Source organism: Bubalus kerabau, chromosome 3 (genome assembly GCF_029407905.1).
Source record: "Bubalus kerabau isolate K-KA32 ecotype Philippines breed swamp buffalo chromosome 3, PCC_UOA_SB_1v2, whole genome shotgun sequence".
NCBI lineage: Eukaryota > Metazoa > Chordata > Mammalia > Artiodactyla > Bovidae > Bubalus > Bubalus kerabau.
This window is the reverse complement of record NC_073626.1, coordinates 58,365,374-58,388,549: the sequence shown is the minus strand read 5'-3', so window position 1 is coordinate 58,388,549 and position 23,176 is coordinate 58,365,374. Positions and strand designations below refer to the sequence as shown.

The window sequence follows — 23,176 nt, the reverse complement described above, 5'->3', positions numbered from 1 at the left end:
AAACGCTTCCTCCTCAGGAATATTTATAGAAGGGATTTTTGGATAAATAAAAGCTTCTGACTTTCAGTAAATGTCTCTGCTTTTTAATATGCTATCTAGGTTGGTCATAACTTTTCTTCCAAGGAGTAAGGGTCTTTTAATTTCATGGCTGCAGTCACCATCTGCAGTGATTTTGGAGCCCCCCAAAATAAAGTCTGACACTGTTTCCACTGTTTCCCCATCTATTTCCCATGAAGTGATGGGACCGGATGCCATGATCTTTGTAATCTGTATACTCATAACTTCAGTGTCATTGATGTCCTATGGTTTTTACTGTAAGGGATGGATTGTTAATCTCATCTATTATGTATAGGATTCGTAAAGATGGAAGGGCAATTAAAATTAAAATAATCGCTGGTAAAATAGTTCAGATTGTTTCCACCTCTTGTGCATCTATTGTGCTGGTATGGGTTAATTTTGTTGTTAATATTAGTGAAACAATATAAAGTACTAGTGAGATAATTAAAAAGACGATTATTAGTGTGTGATCATGAAAGTGTAGTAATTCTTCTATAATGGGTTTGAAAGCCTAGTTGTATGGGGTATGCCATATGAGATGTACAGGGTTTTCATCTGTAATTTAACTTTGACAGCTATATATGTTTTATATATATGTTTTACTAACATCTCATTAATTGAGAGAGACATAGTGGTTATGATGTTGACTTGAAACCAATAGTAGGGGGTTCGATTCCTTCCTTTCTTATTTTAGGTTGACATATGTGAGTTCTTCAAATGTGTGATATGGTGGAAGACATCCGTTTAATCATTCTAGGTTTGTCGTAGTTAAATCTATAGTCAAGACCTCTCGTTTAGATGCAAATGCTTCTCAGATGATGAAAACCATTAGTATAACTGCTGTCAGAGAGATAAATGAGCCTATAGATGACATAGTATTTCACACTGTATATGTGTCTGGGTAATCAGAGTATCGTCATGGTATACCAGATAGTCCTAAGAAATGTTGTGGGAAGAAAGTTATATTTACACCTACAAATATAATTGCAAAGTGAATTTTGGTTCATGTAGTATTAACGGTATAGCCTGAAAATAGTGGGAATCAATGTACAAATCCTCCTATGATGGCAAACACAGCCCCTATTGACAGTACATAATGGAAGTGTGCGGCAACATAATATGTGTAATGGAGAACAATGTCACGGGAAGAGTTGGCTAGAACAATTCCGGTCAAGCCCCCTACTGTAAAAAGGAAGATGAAGCCTAGGGCTCACATTATAGCGGGAGATCGTTTGATATTGCCTCCGTGAAGTGTTGCTAGTCAACTAAAGACCTTTACTCCAGTTGGGATAGCAATAATCATGGTGGCTGATGCGAAGTAGGCTCGTGTGTCAACGTCCATCCCAACTGTGAATATGTGGTGAGCTCATACGATAAATCCTAAGAACCCAATTGATATTATAGCTCAAACCATTCCCATAGATCTGAATGGTTCTTTTTTTCCTGAGTAGTAAGTCACGATGTGAGAAATCATTCCAAATCCGGGTAGAATAAGAATATATACTTCAGGATGTCTGAAGAATCAGAGTAAGTGTTGATATAGGATAGGGTTCCCTTCCCTACCCTAGTTATGAAACTAGGCTTCATAAAAAGTTAACAAAAGCACTGAGTGAACTGGTGAATAGGGTTATAATTTTTATGGTTTCTAACTGAAAAATTACAGGCTGGAATCTGTGTTTTCCAAATGTAAGGAAAACCTTCCCCTTTAATTATGATTTACAGTAATTTGGTAAATTATACCTTTGCAAGAAGAATTGAAACATTTAACTTATCTGATCCCTCCAGAGATTAGAAACTCTTAGGTTCCCAGCAGCTTTATCAAATAAATGAGGAAGGCTACCTCTCGAACAGTTACAGAAACCTCAAGGTATTTTGGGATCCTTGAAAAGGGAGGAATTCACCCAAATCTGATTGTCGAAATCTGTGACAAGCCCTTGGTGTGACTTTCCTAACCCTGAGACATCTTTTATAAAGTGCAGTCCTAGAGTCCTTATAAAAGTTTCAGCAATCAAAATGTCTATCTGACCTAGCATACTTACATAAATCAGGCCAAGTTTACTGAGACCAGACTTATTTGGCAAACTAGCCTTAATTTGGCAAAAATGAGGGTAATTTTAGAGAGAAAAAGAGTATGTTTCAATGAATATTAAATTCTAATTTTGTTAATGGGGATCTGTACTTACTAGACTCACCTCCCAGATAATTCCTTGCTGTTAAAGTTATATTGATATAAAGTTAAATTGAATTATTAAAAGGACACTCTAAGTTTGTTTCTAAAGCTTATCTCAATAATCTACCTTTGGATGAAGATCAGATGCCCCTGCAACCAGGGGATTATATATATTGGCAAATATATCATTTAAAGGACTCACTACAAGCCGGGTGGGAAGGTTCTTACCAGGCATTCTTAACTAGCTCATGTGCAACAAAACTAAAGGGAACTGACTCTTGGATTCATATTTTTCACTTAAAAAGGGCCTCCACATTGGACTGGTCTATAGAGAGGCCTGCTGACCTCAAGCTCACTTTAAAACAATATTCAGAGGACAAACTACACTCACACCAAGACAAGAAGATGACATCAGCAGATACCTTACCCAAGATGCTGGACCTGATTCGTATAATCAGTTATGTTTTCTTAACTTCTTCAACCTTTACATACAGATCAAATGTCTTTCTATCATGGGCATGATCCTATGCTAGTTTTCAAAATCAATCCAATTGTTGGGTTTGTTGCCAATTACCTATGTCTAGTACTTCTTGGTTACCTTGGTGAATTTCTCACTTCCAAGGCGCTGACTGGCCAGCCCTTAGGAAATTGATTTTAGAAGAAAGTAAGCTCAGTCCTGCCCAGGCTACTCTTGATATTACTAGATGGGATCCTCTCACCTGGCCAGTTAATAATACTTGCTCTGACCCTGGCCATATATATGAATTTTCTTTTAGGGTCATTCAAGCTCAATCAGAACAAGAAGCTAAATTTCAATTAAAAGTTGTAACTTCGCATTTATTAGAAGGAAACCTCCCACAATTATGGGATTGATTTTTGTAGTTAACACTATGGCTATGGTCATTTAGTTTAAAAGTTCCTCTCTGGTGGGAAAAATTAAATTGTACCAAGGATGGTCATCCTCGCAACATTAGGAAATTTGGGTGGGTGCCTTACGAACAATGCCTACATATTACTGCCCTTAGAGATAGTGACTGGTATGGAACAAAATGGGTCAGATGACCAGGGATTCACTGGGCTGTGCCTAATTGGATCTGTGATACTAGTCCATGGGCTTGCACTGGGATGGACAGGAAGATGAACGCTAGGACTTCCCTGGACTCAGGGTCATATACCCAACAATTTAGAGATGACCCCAGCCGACTTACCATTAGTACTAGCCCAAGAACAACCAATCTACCATTGGTATGAGCCTGACAAGTCAAGAAATCTGTATTTCACTGGTATGATTATTTAGCAGCTATTTTTGTGCCTTCAGTATGTTACATTCTTCAACAGGACTGGAGAATGTAATCAGCCATACCAAAGCCTTAGTAAAATTCACTCAAGAGGTTTTAAATGATAGTAACCAAGCAAAGAATGTTCACACTGCCGCACAGTTGTCCTCATCTTACACACTAGCAAAGTAATGCTCAAAATTCTCCAAGCCAGGCTTCAATAGTATATGAACCGTGAAATTCCAGATGTTCAAGCTGGATTTAGAAAAGGCAGAGGAACCAGAGACCAAATTGCCAACATCTATTGGATCATAGAAAAAAAGCAAGAGAGTTCCAGAAAAACATCTATTTCTGTTTTATTGACTACATCAAAGCCTTTGAGTGTGTGGATCACACCAAACTGTTGAAAATTCTGAGAGATGGGACTACCAGACCACCTGACCTGCCTCATGAGAAATCTGTAGGCAGGTCAAGAAGCAAGTGTTAGAACTGGACATGGAACAACAGACTGGTTCCAAATCAGGAAAGGAGTACGTCAAGGCTGTATACTGTCATGCTGCTTATTTAACATATGCAGAATACATCATGAGAAACGCTGGGCTGGATGAAGCACAGGCTGGAATCAAGATTGCCAGAAGAAGTATCAGTAACCTCAGATATGCAGATGATGCCACCCTTATGGCAGAAAGCGAAGAAGAACTGAAGAGCCTCTGGATGAAAGTGAAAGAGGAGAGTGAAGTTGGCTTAAAGCTCAACATTCAGAAAACTATGATCATGGTATCCAGTCCCATCACTTCATGGCAAATAAATGGGGAAACAATGGAAACTGTGACAGACTTTATTTGGGGGGGGGGGGCTCCAAAATCACCACCATGGTGACTACAGCCATGAAATTAGAAGATGCTTGCTCCTTGGAAGAAAAGCTATGACCAACCTAGATAGCTTATTAAAAAGCAGAGACATTACTTTGCAAACAAAGGTCTGTCTAGTCAAAGCTATGGTTTTTCCAGTAGTCATGCGTGGATGTGAGAGTTGGACTGTGAAGAACGCTGAGTGGTGAAGAATTGATGCTTTTGAATGGTGATTTTGGAGAAGACTCTTGAGAGTCCCTTGGACTGCAAGGAGATCAAACCAGTCCATCCTAAAGGAAATCAGTCCTGAATATTCATTGGAGGGACTCATGCTGAAGCTCAAACTCCAAAACTTTGGCCACCTAATGCAAAGAACTGACTCACTGGACAAGACTCTGATCCTGCAAATATTGAAGGCAGGAGGAGAAGGGGACGAAAGCGGATGAGATGGTTGGATGGCATCACCAACTCAATAGACATGACTTTAATTAAACTCTGGGTTTGGTGATGGACAGGGAAGCCTGGTGTGCAAAGAGTCAGACACAACTGAGTGACCAAACTGAAATGAACTGAACCAGGCTATTAGCCTACGGAATTCTGATGTCTCTATGATGAGAAAAGTGCTAGAAGACCACATGACATTTGACATCCTTCCGCAGCTCAGGGAGGCACTTGTGCCATAACTCAAACTGAATCCTGTACCTGATGAATCCTCTAACACATTTAATGAATCATATGAGAAACCGCATTTCTGCCTTAAGTGACCCACTTCCTAGTCTTGACGATCTCTTCAAAAACTGATTTGGGATGGGAAGTTCTTGGCTTAAATATTTACTTATAATTCTAATTAATGTATTACCTATATTATTTGTATTTTGCCTGTTTTACAAGACTACTGTTCCTTATATTACCAACTGTGTGACTGAGCTTCCAACAAATATAATGACTAGGCAACTTGAAGCAACTGATCAAATATATGGTTCTATATGAGATCAATTACTGTAATAGAGTGATTCTTGATACAGAAAGATGCTACAAGAGGGAATTTTTTCCTGAACTATAACAGACTAGCCAGACAGATGATCCAACATTACTTTTAGCTATTGTTTATAAGACCTAGTCCAGTAATAGCATATTGAATGGCCTTGCAGCAAAATCTCTGCCAGACTTAGGAATAAGCCTTCCTAGCACCAGTGGACAAAATGGTCATAAAATGCCTCTCAAAGCATGAACAAATTTATTACCATGAGGGGGCCCTAACTACAAACTGGCACCTACCATTGGCACTTGCCATCCACCTCTACAAGGATTAAAGTGGGTGCTGCTGCAGCTGCTGATTTCCAACACTCCCTGAAAGGAGTTCAGGGTGGAGAGCAGAAATGAGGCAGGCTATCAGCAGGACTGATGTTGAAGCTCAAACTCCAATACTTTGGCCACCTGATGCGAAGAGCTGACTCATTTGAAAAGACCCCGATGCTGGGAAAGATTGAGGGCAGGAGGAGAAGGGGACGACAGAGGAGGAGATGGTTGGATGGCATCACCGACTCGATGAACATGGGTTTGGGTGAACTCCGGGAGCTGGTGATGGACAGGGAGGCCTGGCGTGCTGCAGTCCATGGGGTCACAAAGAGTCGGACACGACTGAGCGAATGAACTGAACTGACGCTCTGGGAAAAACTGGCAGAACAGGTCTTCAGGTAGATATTTTCAGAAGCCAATTTTATGAGCCCAATTCTTGTGTCCTCTCATATCTAGAAAAGCACTCAAATGGTGACAACTGCCCATGACAAGCAGAAACCTTTTGCAAAAAAAAAAAAAAAAATATATATATATATATATATATATATATATATATATATATATATGTGTGTGTGTGCTTATTTCCATATTTCCCCTTCAGCAAAATCACATATATACTGATCTTCATCCTACCTCTTTGGAAGAGTTTCTCAGGGCTATCTGAGATACTGTCTTCCAGGCTATAGTCCTCACATTTTGCCCCAAATAAAACTTCATTCACAACTCTCCCATTATGTACTTTTTTTAAGTTGGCAGTTGAGATTCCCATATCACCCAGTTACCTCACCATCAACTAATCAACAATACTTGTGTATGAAGTGACCATGCACCCTGTGACCCTCTCCCTCATAGTTTCAGAAACCTGTCCCTGAAAGCCATTAGGGAGTTCGGGTCATGTGAGCAAGGCGCTTGCCACCCTACAATAAACACGATACGTTCCTCCACCGCAATCCAGGGTCAGCAGACTGGCTTTGCTGCACATTGGGCAAGTGGAACCAAGTTTGCTTGTTCAGTAACAATAGTCAAGATCCAACCAGGAAAACAAAGTATTAAAGGGAGTAATTTAATAGGGGAAAACTGGTTACACAGGTAACAAGAAAACTGAAAAGTCAGACATGACAACAGCAGGAAATCATTAATACTTATCTTGTCATACAGGACAAAGGAGGGTCACCAGTCATCAGCTGGAGTTGTGCAGGGGAAGCCAGTACCAAGGGAATGAGGGAAGCTAGTACAGACAAAAGAAACAGACACAGGGAGATACCCTCTCTTCTCCTGCAGTGCCTCCAAAGTCAGCGACAGAAGAAACAGCCTACAGCGCTCAGCCCTGCCTCCCATTCCCAGTGCTTCTGGGGCAAGTAAATCAAAGACCTGCACAAGAATACACTGCTGTAGTACTTAACTGGGTTGCACTTTACATCACAAAAACTTCCATGCCATCATATTTAAATTCACAATAGACACTTTAAAAATAGGTTTTCAACCGAAGGCTTCAACATCTACAAAGGCTTTCAAGCACCTTTACTGCACTCAAATCGACAGCTGTGTCAATCAGGTCAACGTCCGTTTGAGTACCTTTGCTGTCCAGGTCCAAAGAAAAGGGAGATGAGAGAGAACTTGTGCTCAAGCTGCTGGCACTGCCTTGAACAAATAAACTTTCACAATTGGGATAGATGAGAACTCAGAGAAAGTGCACCTCAGTGAGAGATGTAAACAAGAGGTGCAGCTTACGAGCAGGGAAACCAGAAGTCCTAGCAGACACCCAGATGGCTGTGACCTACATAACAAGCCAAGGAACTTCAAGGAGGTTCTGAAAAAAGATCAGAAATTAACCGAGCCGTGAACAAGCGCTTCAGAATTATCTGATGGGTCAGAAAACTTGTACCCGGAGGTGCATCGGAAGCATGACAATGTGGGCCAAAAATATACATATATGACCTGGGGCTTGAAACAATAATATTGCCAGACCTATGCTGAAACGGGTAAGAGAAGAGAAGCACATCAGTGGGAGTGGGCTTCACTCTGCTTCAGCTCTGTAGCATTCCCAAAGAAACCACTTACGACCTGAAGCGTAAGCTTCTTAAAACATTAAATTAAAAATTAAGTTATAGATTAGCATATTTTAAGACCGTATACCCTTTCCCCATTTCTCCCCAATGGCCAAATATTGGAAAACTACAGCACAGAATCACGATACTGATAACCGTAAAGTCAAGACACACAAGTTTCTTTCATTTCTAGCCACACGAACTCACGCCCCTCAAATAACTTCTAATGCTGTTATAATTCACCCAAGCCCTGTCAGCGCCTACAGCGGACACTGAAGAAGGGTGTCCGGATGCTACACGCAGGGATACAGCCGCGGTCTCAGCGCAAGTGCCAGTCGAGACCACGAAGGCAGCGGAACCACAAGCCCCGCCCCCTCCGTCCCGGCGGACTAACAGCCGCCAGAGGTCCGAGCAGTTTCCAAAGCCGACCGAGTAGAGCCGGAAGTGGGCGGCAGCACCCCGCCCCGCCCCGCGCCGACTTCGCGGAAGCCTCCATCCAGCATGGCGGACCTCAACCGCCAGCTGCAGGAATATCTGGCGCAGGGGAAAGCGGGCGGCCCTGCGGCCGCGGAGCCACTGCTCGCAGCGGGAGAGGCGAAGGAGTCCGCGGCGGGGGCCGGGGCGTGGTTCAGCCGCGCGGGCCTGCGCTGGACGTGGACACAGAGCCCCGCGGAGCCGGCGGCGGGACAGACGTGCCTGCCCAGCGTGACGCGCACTCAGCGGCTGGCGGCGAGTGGCGTGTGCCTGCTGCTGGCCGCGCTCTGCTTCGGCCTGGCCGCACTCTACGCGCCTGTGCTGCTGCTGCGCGCCCGGAAGTTCGCGCTGCTGTGGTCGCTGGGCTCGGCGCTGGCACTAGCGGGAGGCACACTACTGCGAGGCGGCGCAGCGTGTGGACGCCTGCTGCGCGGCGAGGAGGCGCCCTCGCGGCCCGCGCTGCTCTACGTGGTTGCGCTAGGCGCGACGCTGTACGCGGCGCTGTGTTTGCGGAGTACGTTGCTCACAGCGCTGGGCGCCTGCGCACAAGTGGCCGCACTGCTGGCCGCGTTACTGGGCGTGCTTCCCCGGGGCGCGGGCACCGCTCTGCGCATCACGCTCGGGCGCTTGGGCCCGGGCGCCGCCCTCGCCAAGGCGCTCCCCGTTTGAGGCCCGCGCCGTCGGAAGGACGCAGAATCCGTCCCCAGGATGCGCCATCGAGGGGACACGGACAACCGGTTCTAGGCCCAGCACCAGCCAAACCAAGGACTGCGCCTGTCCGTTCCCAGACCGCACTGGGTAGAAGCTGCTCCTTTACTGTGCCAGCGAACTGTAAACTGAGACACAAGCAGTTTGGGAAGCTCCTCGATTTCTGCATTTTGTGCTACACTCGGCAGCAAGTGCTGTGAAAACCAGATTTTGTTTTGAATTGGTGATAGGACGCTATGAATATTAGTGATAAATTGTTTTTGCGTTAACTGTGGTCTTAGATTACACTCAGTAAAAAGAGTAAATAGCTTTTCCGTTTTGATTGACTGCCCTTATTTTCCCGGATTTCTCTTTCACGTTTTGTCACCTAAAAATATCCAGGGGTAGATCGCAGTAGCTTAGTTCCACTAAACGTGCTTTCTTTCGCTCTTGGAATTTTCTTCCCTTATTCTTCAACGTGAGTGTATCCATAGGAGTTAGCAGATTAAATGCTGACTTTAGCCACTGGAATTTTTTCAAGTGCTTTAGTTAATACGGTTTATCTCAGTTTTCTCTTATTTTAGTGAAATTGTTAACATGATGTCTTATAAAATTAAAGGACAGTTGGTTCTGCATTGCATAAGGAAACCATGGACCAAGAAGCATGGTATCCAGTAAGGTGCACGTAAATGCTCAGAGGTCCATGGACAGAACTCAGCTAAGGAAATGCCTGGGAGACAGGAAGATAATTCCACATCCAGTTATCCTATTGGATGGAAACCATGGATTTCTACAGGGTCTAGTTTTTCATTCCTAATTTTATGATGTGCTTTTGAACCATAGTTTACACTTTATATTCTGATCTTAATGGAATGTAAGGTGCTTTTCATATCTAATTGCCAATTTTTCTTCATTTTTAGATTTAGCACCTTGGTCTAGGACTTACCTTAATTTATTGCCAGAAAGAATGGGCTCAGTATTCTGGTTAAGTCCATAAATAAAACATTTTGTCACTAGCTACATATTAACTGGGAAGTAAACTGTATTTAAAAAGTTTTAATCCTATGCCAGTGGTTCTTAGTTCACATGAGAGTTACTTGAGTCAAATTTCAGTTCAGTCAGAATCTCTGGGCGGGGTGGGGAGGAGATTGGCATCAGTATTTTTTTTTTAAGCTTCCCAAATGATTTCCTTTTTCTGCTAAGGTTGAGAACTTGAAAGTAATTGTTTCCTGGGACTGGATTAGCATTGCTTAAACAGGTTGTCAGGCAACAGAGTTTTGCCTCTTCCTCCAGCCTCAAAATTTATATTTATAGGTCTTGATCGGTGTCCAACAAGCCCTGCTCCAAGAGGTGGATGCTAAAGTAGACTTATTCCCATCCCCCTTATTTTGAAAGAAGGCTGCTTTTTCCCCCCTATCAGTTAATAGGGTTACCTACCTCAAGAGGCACAACTACTGGGTGTTTGTAAAAGCAAATCCACTGTTTTGGGGGAATGATTTATTTTTTTGACTGGAAAATGTACCATTGGCTGCTTTCTCTACCCCCTAGTTAAATCTGTATTTTAGTTCTAAATTTTAGGCTGAAGATTTTACCGCATTCAGCCCATTTTTATATTGATGCTATTTTTAAAAATTGTTTTTCCAGCATTTTCCCAAGAATTCACTGTCAGGAAATCTGTTTTTATAAAATTCAAAGCACAATATATTGTATGTCATTTTGACAGTGATGATTTAAAATGCAGATATATACATTAAGTAATAAAAATGTTGAGTTTTCAGTTTTCTCTAAATGAATTCATTCTCAAAATGCAACCTGGTTATCTGCTTACTGAGGCAGTGTTTTTGAAGTTTAAGCCTTAAAATCTTCCGATAAAGTTTTTTAGCACATGAGTCTCAGAAAAAAAAAAAAAAAAAGGAGCCTAATCTCTAGAAAAGGCAAAGGAACCAGAGATCAAATTGCCAACATCCGTTGGATCATAGGAAAAAAAAGGGAATTCCAAAAAAAACATATACTTCTGCTTCATTGACTGTACTAAAGCCTTTACTGTGAGGATCACATCAAACTGAAAAATTCTTAAAGAGATGGGACTACCAGACCACCTTACCTGTCTCCTGAGAAACCTGTATGCAGGTCAAGAAGCAACAGTTAGAACTGGACATGGAACAACAGACTGATTCAAAATTGAGAAAGGAGTTCGTTAAGGCTGTATACTGTTACCCTGATTATTTAACTTACATGCAGCGTAGCATCATGTGAAATGTCAGACCGGTTGAATCACAGGTTGGAATCAAAATTGCTAGAAGAAATATCAACAACCTCAGATATGCAGATAATACCACTCCAATAGCAGAAAGTGAAGAGGAGCTAAAGAGCCTCCTGATGTGGGTGAAAGAGGAGTGTGAAAAACCTGGCTTAAAACTCAACATTCAGAAAACTAACATCATGGCATCTGTCCCATCACTTCATGGCAAATATATGGGGGAAAATTGCAAACAGTGACAGATTTTATTTTCTTAGGCTTCAAAAAGACACTTGCTGCTTGGAAAGAAGGCTATGACAAACCCAGACAGTATATTAAAAAGCTGATCCATCAGTTTGCTGACAAAGGTCTGTATAGTCAAAGCTATAGTTTTTCCAGTAGTCATGTCTGGATGTGAGAGTTGAACCATAAAGAAAGTTGGGTGCTGAAGAACTGATACTTTTGAGTTGTGGGGCTGGAGAAGATTCTTGAGAGTCCCTTGGACTGCAAGATGAAACCAGTCAATCCTAAAGGAAATCAGCCCTGAATTGGAAAAACTAATGCTGAAGCTGCAATACTTCAGCCATGTGATATGAAGAGCCAATGCACTGCAAAAGACCCTGATGCTGGGAAAAACTGAGGGCAGAAGGAGAAGTGGAAGACAGAGGATGAGATAATTGGATGGCATCACTGACACAAGGGACATGAATTTGAGCAAATTCCAGGAGACAGTGGAGGACAGAGGAGCCTGATATGCTACAGTCCATAGGATCGGAGAGTCAGACACAACTTAGCAACTGAACAACAATAAACTGTCTATTATGGTTTTGCACTCTGGATCCCTTTTTATCCTCTTAGAATTTGATTACAACTTCTTTTTAAGCTGTACCAGTAGAGGGCACGGAGAAGGCAATGGCACCCCACTCCAGTACTCTTGCCTGGAAAATCCCATGGATGGAGGACCCTGGTGGGCCGCAATCCATGGGGTCGCTAAGAGTCGGACACGACTGAGGGACTTCACTTTCACTTTTCACTTTCATGCATTGGAGAAGGAAATGGCAACCCGCGCCAGTGTTCTTGCCTGGAGAATCCCAGGGACGGTGGAGCCTGGTGGGCTGCCGTCTATGGGGTTGCACAGAGTTGGACACGACTGAAGCGACTTAGCAGCAGTAGAGGGCAAATAAAGAATATCCACAAACCTAAAGCAATCTTGAGCCTCCTATAGGTGTGTTTAGAGCAAGGTGCTGATAAATAGGATGTTTTAAATTGCAAAGTAAAGAGAAAATCTCTTGAAGCCTCTAGGTTCTAACACCCTAAAAAAGGCAGTGTTTATGTGTGGTAAACATTTTATCTGCATAAGTAACTTAGCTTTTTACCATTTTTTAAATTAATGGAGAACCAATTAGGAGTTTTTATATACGCCAACTATGTCAATATCCCTTTTCTAAGCAACTACTGACACTTGCCAGCACCACTAAATTTGTCAAATAAACCTGTCTCCAGTGCCCAGCTGAAGTTGTCAAAGTAGTGAGGGTGACCACAGGATGTCCTTTGAAGAATAAAAAAGACTTTTTATAAAAACAAAGTAAGGAGTTAATACAGAAAGTATCCTGGGGAAATCTCAAACTGAACTTTTGGCTTCCAATTCAAAGTGGGCCAACTGTCCCATTCATTTAAAACTAAAAGAATCTGTTGTGGATGAGACCTTCCTGGCTCACTTTTAATTGAACAATCCTCCGCCTTAAACACTGGTGTTTCCACATAGCTAGTGTAGAAGAGGAAGACATTATTTAAATTTTGCAGAACTGTTTTAAGAAAGATTTTGATCCATTCCTTTTCAACTTAAAACCATTTTGAAATGATTTACAGTATTCAAAAGGTATGTGTAGATGATTTCTAGCTTATGTTCCTCTAATCAGAAAAAAGCAACTCAAGTCTAAGGTGTAATTACTAGAAGATGCAGCCAAAGGAGACCTCTGCTTGGACATCCAGATTTTTTTTTCTTCAGTGTATAATTTTCCATTTGCCACAGCAGGTCTAACTAATAAGGCTTTGAATCTAACTTCAAACCACATTATAGTTTTGAAGTATTTTTCACTATGCTACAAAAGTAAGTGTGACAGATGGCTAGATAAGAATTTGTTTAAAAACAAAATTCACAGATGAGTTAATTTAGATAACTTAGAGAGAGATTCCCATCAAGGATGTTCACAAGTGTAAGCAGTAGTTGTACACCCCTCAGCAGGCCGGATGCAATGGAAACTAAAGGTTTCCTTAAGGCAAGCACTTGACGACTAGTTGTTTTCTGTTAATTCTTGCGTAAATCACATTCTGTATTCATACAAAAACAACTTAATGTTTTTTCTCTGACAACTGTACATATAGAAACAAATTTTCGATTGGACATGAACTTAAATTTGTGGAGGTGCTCCATGTCTCGTGACACTTAAAAAAAAAAGATTCCAGCTTTTATCTTCACAAACCCATGTGGGATTTCGGGCAGTGAGGGTGGACAGGACAAAACAAGGCCAGCTACTCTGGGTCGCCAGCAGCAGTCTCTCCATCTTGAAGACCTCGGTAGGGGCTCCTGGGATTCAGCTGCCCAGAGAGGTCAGGGCCACACGGTGCAGGTCTCCTTTTCTTTCTTTTGGAAAGTCCACAGAAGCTCTTAAATACTGTCCAGAGAGGCCTAGGGGGTTTGAGCCCCAACTTCTACCGACCCCTCCCACCCCCCCTCGAAGCTCCTCGCCTTGGTGGGCCAGAGTTCATGTTACTCCCTCTACCCCAGTTACTGCCACTCCGGCCCCCTCTAGAAGGGGTACCACTGCCTGGAGGGCCCCCAAAAGGTTCATCTCTGTGGTATCCATCATGGTGGTCTCCATCCAAGGAGCTGGAACGTCCGGACTTAGGCACTCTCTGAGAAGGTCCTGGGCCCCCTCGGCCTGAAATGAAACAGTGGTTTTACATGTGACTTTTATTTCAACTTTTTAGTAACTCCTGGTACAAACATCTACTCTACAAAGACAGTGCAACATTTCTGGTTTTGTTTGTTTTTTAAACAGAGTTCTGAGAACATTAACACGGTACTCAGAGCAGTAGAAGTTGTGCCTCTACTTTTCCTTTTCTCATCCCCGTCCTGGCCTGTGGCTATGCCCCTCAGCATCAGCTAGACAGTGTTCCCCAAGGCTGTGATGGAGCCGCTGGGGAGCCAAGAGATACACAAAGAGCCCCATGCTGGACTGTGCCTACAGCCTATGAGAAATGTATCTTCACCTTCCTATGCCACCATGGCTGTTCTGGGGGAAGGTTTGAAAAGCACTGACAATATCAGAAGCAAGTAAGAAATACAAACTGCTGATAATGTTAATTACAAGTGCTCTACAGAACAAGTATTTACTATGATTATCCTACAACTATATGGCACTTTTGATTTCTTGTTAAAATACAAAAAGAAAAACACTAGCTTTTAGTGCTTCTCCCAGGGATAGCTTTAGTTGTCCCAGGATTAGACATACAAACCTCTAGGTATCATTAAAATTCTGACTTTTAAAATTTTTTTCCTGAGATGACAGCATTTAGTCACATCTCCCATCGTGCACTATCAGAAAACTATTGCCAACTTTGTCTTAAATTTTTGAATGGAATCTGAATCCAGCTAAGACGAGGTGAGGAAAGATAGCCAAAAGAATTCTGGCTTCTTTTCTTACAAAGCTCAGCCTAGGCCCCCTCATGGTACCCTGGCAGAGAAGCTGTCAGTTAGGGTATCACTTCCACACTAGCCATGTGGCCGCAGCCTGGGACCTACAAAGTGCATCCTGAGTGCCCAGCCAGCAGCAAAATGTGCATGTGGGTGGGCACTGGTGACGCGAAGTTATTTCTGAGAGCTTTGCACTTAGAAGAACCAAACTACCAAGAATGAAAGGCAGAACTCTGTAAAGAAGGGATTCAACAGGAGGCAGGTGAACTGGAGTGGAGCCAGGCTGCGGCACAGGGGCACTCTTTCCAGCAGCCTCCAAGGCACACTCCTTGTCTATCAGCCCAGCCTCCCCTGAGCCCACAGCTGTAGTTAGCCTTCAATAGCTACCACTCCTGCTCAAAGTCAGTGCTGCCTCTATAAAATAAAGATCCAGAGTTTCAAGTGGCAGAAATAATCCACTGCCCCCATGAAAAGAAAACCACTTCCAGACCATGTTCCCCAAAGTCTTTGTGACTCTGGCCACAAGCAGAGCTCCTTCTAAAAACAAAGGCACAGAACCTGAGAGAAGATAATCCTCCCTGCTCCTGACAACGGCCTGAGGGCTCAGAGCAGTCATTACCAGAGCACATCTGCCCATCAGAGCAAGAGTCTCACAGATCAGCAGAGAAAGTACTGGGACGGTCTGAAAAAGAGCTGGAGTGTAAAATGTGAACAAACCAGGCACTGCCGGAGGCAAGTGAAGGAGACCTGTGCAGAGACTGAGCTTGCAGTCACCCACTGGCTGCACCACAATTGGGAACACGTACCTCTGCAGTCTAAGCCCTGGAGGGTAAAGGACCCCTAGCACCCCAGTGGGGGGTGCCCCAGTAGGGACAGACAGAACAGGCATACACTGGGATGGGGCTTCCAGTAACCCTGAAGCCTTCTTGGCAGGGCTGTAGCACCCACAGCTCCCAAGCTGTAATCACCAGCCTCACTTACCTTTGCCTCCTCGATCCTCAGAAGGACCTCCTGGGGCATCCATTTCTCTGTGCTCAGAGGTTCCTGGCCCATCATGCCAGGGGCGCTTTCGGGGTGGTAAAGATGCCATGTCCATGCCTTGGAGAGAAGAGGACCGTTCTCTGCTAGCTGGGGAATGACCGTCGTGAGGGGGATGATCAGGGCGGGGAGCATCACGGAAATGTTCATGTCCTGGCCCTAAAATAGGAAGCACAGATCCACAAGGCTAAGAATCTGACAATCTCATTATATTTAAGTACGTTCAGGCATGCTCAACTGCTCGGTCATGTCCAATTCTTTGCGACCCCATGGACTAGCCCGTCAGGCTCCTCTGTCCATGGGATTCTCCAGGCAAGAATACTGGAGTGGGTAGACATAACCTTCTCCAGGGAATCTGCCTGACCCAGGGATCGACCCAGATCGCCTGAACTGCAGGTGGATTCTTTACCGCTGAGCCACTGGGGCACCCCATATTAAAGTACAATGTGATCAAAAGAAGACAGAAATTACACAGTTAAGCAGCAACTTGAAAACAAATATTCATTCACGCAAGAAACATTTCCTAAATACCCACCGTAGGCCAGTGACATCATAGTACACAGAAAGGTCAAGATTAGGAATCAACACACCCCCTAAAATAAGAGGAGTTGGGAAGGTCCACAAAAGTGATTCTCAGATTTTTTAGTTTCAGAACGTCTTCACACTCTTAAAAATTATTGAAGACCCCAAAGAGATTTAATTTATCAGAGTTCTAACAACATCTGCCATGTTAGAAATTAAGACTGAGAAAACTTTAGTTCATTTAACTATATTTTCCAAAAACAAAACTGTTTAGTGAAAGGAGTGGCATTTTGACAAATCTCTTTAATATCTGGCTTAGCAGGAGAAAGTCCCCACCTGCTCCTGCATTCAGTTCACACTGTGGGTTGAAGATATGAAGACAACCCAGCTTCCCAGGGAGAGGTGAGCTGCTGAAGAGAGAATGCAGTGGACCCCTGGGAGAGTCCTCAGACCACACTCTTGAGAACTGTCAGTCAGAGGAACCCTAAGGCACAAGCAGCTCTACTGCCCTACCTGGCTCTCTATTTCCATCCCAGGAGTCTGGTTTCCGTCCTCCTTCAAAGCGAGGGAACTCATCAGGAGTGGGAAGCAAGCCCTTCCTTCCTCCTACACAATGAAACAAAACACCACCACAGTCACAGACTATTCCAGGCGTGCTCACAACCACCCAACTCTTCATCCCTGTCCTTCCCAGACCCATGGTTCTCAGCTCACCTCGGGGGGTACCCCGACCTCGACCTCTGAGATCTCTTCCTCGGGCTGTTTCGTCAGAAGCATCAAAATTCTCCTCTGGTCCAAAGTCTTCGGGCCCAGGAAAGCCATCTCTTCCTCTGGGGGGAGCACGGCCCTCATGTCTTGGGGGTGCTCCTCTTCTGAAGCTGTTAGGGAAAATCAACAGGATATCCATCTAATGGAATACCTTGTAGGTCCAAGTTCATGTTTCAAAAAAGCCTAAATATGTGAGGAAATATGATACAATGTTGAATGGGGGAAAAACAAAACAAAATTACGTATTTTTTAAAGTACCCATTTTATAATATGGCAGGTAAATACGGGCAAGAGGGCAATGTACTAGAATGTGGGGTTATTTTAATTTTCTTTTAGGCTTTTAGGAATAATAGCAGTGAGCATTTTTAAAGTGTTTATCTCATGCCAAGTGCTTTACAGTGTATTATTTCATTTGCTTTATCCTCACAACCACCTTATGAAAGTGACTCTATTCTACCTATGAGTATTTATTTTACACAGGACTCAGAGAAGTCAAGTCACACATGGTTAAGTGCTGGGATTTAAATTCAGCCAGTTTTGACATTCAGTGCAGGCTCTTTACCTCTGCCTCCCAAATATTTTTCATTTTACCTTTCACATTTTTATATATAAACATGACTTACATAATCAGAAAAAAAAAGTGGGGCGGGGGGGACAGAGATCACTAGAGATCATGCGTACTCACTGTACTTGACTTGTCTGGGGGCATCTGTTCTGCCATCTGCCCTGGCCCACCTCTCTACTCAGGGGCAGGCCTAGGGGCCGTAACCTGCACCAGTGGCCCCAGCCACACCTGACTGATGGACAGGAAGGCATCTGGTTTGTGGGTAGCTCACCACCGCCAAGCTGACCATCTCATGCCTGGGCTAGTGGACCATTTCACCAGCTCTGAAGAATTCTGGAACTGGGAAACTAAGCGGGCCAGGAGTGCTGCTGAAGCAGGACCATTAATGAGGGTGCCCGAGCTGCAGCAGAAGCTTGTGAGGAAGCAGGAAGAGGGGCCTGCCAGTAGGAAAGGTGCGTGAGCAACCACGAGAGGCCACGGAAACTGGAGAAAGGATCAGAGAGGGGCAAGGGCTTAGGGCCCACCAGGCCTTCTGCTTTCTCCCGAGTTTCCATTCGTTTATCTTATACTCCAACAATTTGAAAAATTTCATACAGAACAGCAAATGCCCAGACATTCTTCACCACAATTCATTAATCGGTTAAGATTCTGCCACACAAACCTTGTCTTTTCACTATCTATTTACTAATTCACTTTCTAAGCCTTTTCAAAACCAGCTGTGACATAATGCTTTACCTCTTCATCCTTCAGTAGATTTCTTCTAAGAATAAGGACTTTCTCCTACATAACAACACTACTATCATTCTAAATAACATGTAATAGTATTTAATACACAATCCAATTTTAATTTCTCTGTCCTCGAAATGTCCTTTACAGGTGTCTTTATAGTTTTCAATCATACACTGTTTTTTTTAGCGGTCCCATCTCTTTGGTCTACTTTAATCTAGAACAGTCTCCGTCTTGTTTTATCTTTTGTGACCCTGACTTTTTAATTTTTATTGGAATAGACCTTGACATTTTTGAAGGGTCCATACAGGGGTTTTACATAACATTCCACAATTTGAATTCTGATTTTCCCATGATTAGATTCAGGTAAAACGTTTCTGGTAAAACTTCTTATACCTTCACAGTGATGCCAGTCTGTCTCACTGTTTAGGATGTAAAAGTGATATGGCAACCAAATTTCACTATTGTAAAGGTCCGCTTTCTCCTTTGCAATTAAGTAATCTGTGGAGTGATACCTGGGCAGTGTGAAAATATACTGATTCTCCACAATCCTTTTATTTGATGATGGCTTTCCGTATCTGCTGAGGATCCTTCCCTGAATTAATTATGACACTGGTTGCTTAAAATAAGTGATTTTCTAAGTCTGCATCTGTAACTTGCTGTTTTACTGTAAAGAGCTTTCCTTGTTTCACTCCACCATTCCAACTATCTAGATGTGTTCTTAACACCTGTTTTGTAACTTAATGAGCCATGCTCCTGCAAGCCAAGGAGGGGTACTCCAGATGCTGGGAATTAACCACTCAGGGTGAGGGCAGAATTGACAGGGGCGAGAAGTGGAGCTGGAGTGTCAGCAGAGGGCGCTCCTCCCCCGAGGCAGATTCAGGGAGGAGTCCCCACACAGGGCAGGGCTCTTCTCTTGTCCAGGCATCCATTAGACAACTGCTCTGACTACAAAAGGACAGAAGGAATCTAATCTGCCCTAGTTAGAAAATAGTTCCTGTTATGGACTAAATGTTTTTGTCCCTTCCACAAAATTCATATGCTGAAGCTCCATCCCCCAAAGTGACTTTGGAAATGGACCTCTGAGAGCTATTTAGGTTAGATGAGGCTCTGCAGGTGGGGCCCCATGATGGGATATATGCTCTAATAAGAAGAGATACCACAAAGAGCTTGCTCAGTCTCTTTCCATCATGCAAGGACAAGGGGCGACGGTGCCTGTATGCAAGCCAGGAAGAAAAATCTCACCAGAAACCTACACTGCTGGGCCTTGATCTGGGACTTCTAGCCTCCAGGACTGTGAGAAAAATCAATTTCTGTTGTTGAAACCCCTCAGTCCGTATCTGTTAGCTGAGTAGTGTATCTGCTAACGAGCTGACCCCTCTAAAATATATCTCCCTCTGTAACAGATTCATGTATTTAACAGTCACTGGGCACCCACAGGGCATCACCACTACTGCGCTAGGCTCTGAGGACCTCCCTTCAGGAATGTGCCACGCTTCTGAGAGATACAAGTGATACACAGATAAATATATCACTTCATGTCAAGGACTGCTAAGTGCTCTGAGAAACATAAAGCAGAGGAAAGGGACAGGAGGAAAGATCCAAGTGCAGTGAGCCACAAACACCTAGGAGACTGTATTCCTGGCGAAGGAAAAAGCAAGCACAACATGAGCAGGATACGCCTGGCATGTCAGAAGAGGAGTACAAACTGTGAACAGCACAGTGTCTAGGTGTGGGTCTGTCACTGACAGATGAAATAAAACACAAACAGAGTAAAATCTAAAACTGTGCACAGACAGAGATTCAAGAAATCAATGAACGTTATGTTGGTGCCAAAGCCACTGGAAATGGGGCTCCTGCAGACATAAAAAGCCACTTCAAAGAGTGAATTCTTGGATATCATTTAGTGAGCTCTTAAATCTTTTTATTAAAAACTCTCCTCCAAGAGCTGCTTCCCTTGACCCCTCCATTTCACCCTCCCTGGACGTGTTATCAGCCACTCTTTTCTAACATACCCACGAGAACGCAGATCACCAACCTTTACCTCAATTACCTACTAGCAACAATCATAGTGTGATGAGAAAAGACTTGGGAGAGATGACTGTGGCAGGAAGACAGGGGTGCTGCGCAGCAGAGCACGGCTCTGCCAACTGGATGGCCAGACCGGGAGCTGCTCTTACACGTACCATCCGTGGGACCTCCCAAAGTCAAGCAACTGCTCTCTCAGTGGCATCCCTCACCTGTACAGGCTGACAGTAACACCTAAACTCACAACTCACTGCAACAACTGAATGAAGGAACATCTGGCACACAGCAAATAATTATTATCATTGATTATTTTGAGTCTCACTTGAGATTTCACTAATTCTTTTTACTCCCTACTTCCTCTATTCCTTTTTTTACCCCAAACAAGTCAAGTGTCCAAGCCTGACCTCAGCCTATTTGAACAGCAAGATTATTCTTCAGCTTGATTGGGTTTTGTTAAGATCTTTAAGCAATTACACAAAAACTATCTACTCAATAATTCCTTTATTCTCTGTCTAGATGTCTCATATTTCATCATTCTAACCAAGAGAACCTGGAGATTTCTATTCAAATCCAAGTAACTTTATAGTACACAGGCCCACCCATCTGTTTAAAAGGACCAAGAAATAAGCAAAAAGATTTCTAAACTGCAGAGATAATAAAGAACCACATAGATGTTAAAAGGCATATTATATTAGGTCTAAACACAAAACCTAGAGAGGGGAGGGCACTCTCCCCCCAGTGAAGGAGGAAAGAGATCCATGTGGACAGAACAGATGGGAAGCTCCAGGGAGGAGGACATGGACCCATACAGTGTCTGGCCCACCTTTCTTCTCTGCGCCCTCGGAACCGCGGGTCCTCAGGGTCCCGGGGGAAGCGGTCGTCTCCAGGTCTGCGGCCTTCCCACGCCCCTGGGGGGCCCCGGGCTGCACCCCGGGCATCCCCCTCACTGAACTCCCTGTGGTCAGGGGGGAACGGAGGCCCAGGGCCCCCACGCCTCCACTTCTCTTCTTGTGGTAAAGGGCCTCCTCGCCCCTCAAATTCTCGTAACCGGTGGCCAAAGCGCTTGTCGGGGTGGAAGTCGTCTGGTCTGCTGAAGTCATCAGGGAATTCGGGGTGAGGGCCGCGCCTATCAGGGGGACCCCTGCAGTCCTGGCTGCCCCGGAAAGGCCCCCTCTCGGGACCGTGCTCAGGGCCGCTGCTCTGCTCGTGCCGCCTCTCTGACATTGGGCCCATGTGATGGTTTGGAGGGCCGCGCGAGTCACCTAAAGGAAACAAAACTGATGTTTACCTTGTCTTCCAGGAGTCCTGTCAACACAGGTCTGATTTTCAGCATCTTAAAATTTCAGAATGCAGTCTTTTATTGAGAGTGTTTTCCCTCCTTTGTTCCCAGTGTACTTAGGAGACAAATGTCTCTAAGGCATCATATAATGAAAAGAACAAGGGTTTGGGGATACAGATTTCAACTTCATCAATTCACTGGCTAAGCAACTCAACAGCTGCAGTGAAGGCTCATTTAGAACACAAGAACATCACAGGTATAAGGATAAGCCTCCCTTCCTGCCCTCATTCCTTCAGAGTGTTGCTGGGCCCACTGCTCCACACCCAGGGAACTCATGCTGAAGGTTGGCCAGGAAGCCAAGTAGACAATTCACCTCTGTACTCGTAACAGCCTGCAAAGCCCACCACAGGGCCACTGGGCCCACACTGCCCTGAGGTCTTTCCTTTAACTCCTAGTCCATCTAACTTGATTTGTTAGCTGATGCTTTGATTCTTAACAAAATCCTCTGTAGCGTACGTGGAAGCATGGGCCTCTCTAATAACTGCTGGGTGCCCTGCTGTACTTCAGTTTCAGGGTTTATATAAACACTTTTTCTGGATTCTTCATCACAGTATCATCACCATTCTTCACAGTGTTTGGAAATTAAAGATTTTTTTTAATAAATATTTTAACATATGCTGTATAGTTACTGAATAAAAATGGAAAGAGACCAATTACACTTAGTTTATCTCCTAACTGTAAAGGGGTTTGTTTTCCTGGCTCCTGAATGATGACTGCAGCCATTGTAAATGTGCATCTCTTTTCTGTCAACATACAATTTAAATCAAATATTTTTTAAGGTGCGTAGCTAAAGGGACACTCTTGCTTCTAACTTCTAAAAATGTCATCCCTGCACTTTCCCAGCTCATGACTTTTACTGTTTTTTCCCAGCAATAAAGACAAACTTCCTTTCCTTACATCACAGTCATAATCCTTACCCTCCCAACACCTTCCTCTTTCATTTTTACTCATTTCTCTTAGCCATTTCAATTCCTCTTCATCATTCAACATGGGTAAAAAACTTGGAAATCTCAGTAGAAAAACACACCATGAGAAGTGTTTTCCTTCTAAAAACATCATTAGACAAGTCTCTTCTCTCTAGCTTTTTCCATCCCCTCTGCCTACTTTCCTTCCATTAAGCCAGTCCTCCCATGCTGAGGAAAGTGTCTTCTAAGCTGCCGTTTTGTTCAAATACCCCAAGGCTCATTTCCTCCTGGTAAACAGCCCCTCACTTCCCAGTGTGATCCTGCAGCTAATGGCTCATTCTCTGACTTCACGTAGAGTGGTGTGACCTCAGACACTGCAGACCTTTGACCTGAGGAAGCTGAACACATCCCATTTGGACTTACCCATGAATAACAATCCTCCCATTACCTCTACCTGCTTAAAAGTACCCTGGCTCCTCCAAGGAA

At 43.8% G+C, this 23,176-nt stretch overlaps 2 protein-coding genes across 4 annotated transcripts in view; one reads left to right on the top strand and one right to left on the bottom strand.

The window, feature by feature from the left end:
- The first annotated feature begins 8,186 nt into the window (after nt 1–8,186).
- SFT2D3 (SFT2 domain containing 3) lies at nt 8,187–10,349 on the top strand. Its single transcript, XM_055571890.1, has one exon. The coding sequence runs from the start codon at nt 8,204–8,206 to the stop codon at nt 8,843–8,845; it is 642 nt and encodes a 213-aa protein (XP_055427865.1). The 5' UTR covers nt 8,187–8,203; the 3' UTR covers nt 8,846–10,349.
- A 1,778-nt stretch (nt 10,350–12,127) lies between these two features.
- WDR33 (WD repeat domain 33) overlaps nt 12,128–23,176 on the bottom strand; it is a 111,248-nt gene continuing 100,199 nt past the window's right edge. For 2 of the 3 annotated variants that reach the window (XM_055571886.1, XM_055571885.1), the window contains 5 exons: nt 21,270–21,708; nt 17,074–17,237; nt 16,873–16,965; nt 15,781–15,996; nt 12,128–14,044 (listed from right to left, as the gene is read on the bottom strand). In XM_055571886.1, the coding sequence (XP_055427861.1) occupies nt 13,815–14,044; nt 15,781–15,996; nt 16,873–16,965; nt 17,074–17,237; nt 21,270–21,708 (1,142 nt within the window). In that variant the 3' untranslated portion in view covers nt 12,128–13,814. Of the gene's footprint in view, nt 14,045–15,780; nt 15,997–16,872; nt 16,966–17,073; nt 17,238–21,269; nt 21,709–23,176 lie in introns of those variants that run through there. The other variant, XM_055571887.1, reaches the window with a different exon arrangement.

Bases quoted from the DNA above. Each gene is read 5' to 3' on its own strand.
- SFT2D3 (XM_055571890.1), top strand. From the start codon at position 8,204: ATGGCGGACCTCAACCGCCAGCTGCAGGAATATCTGGCGCAGGGGAAA.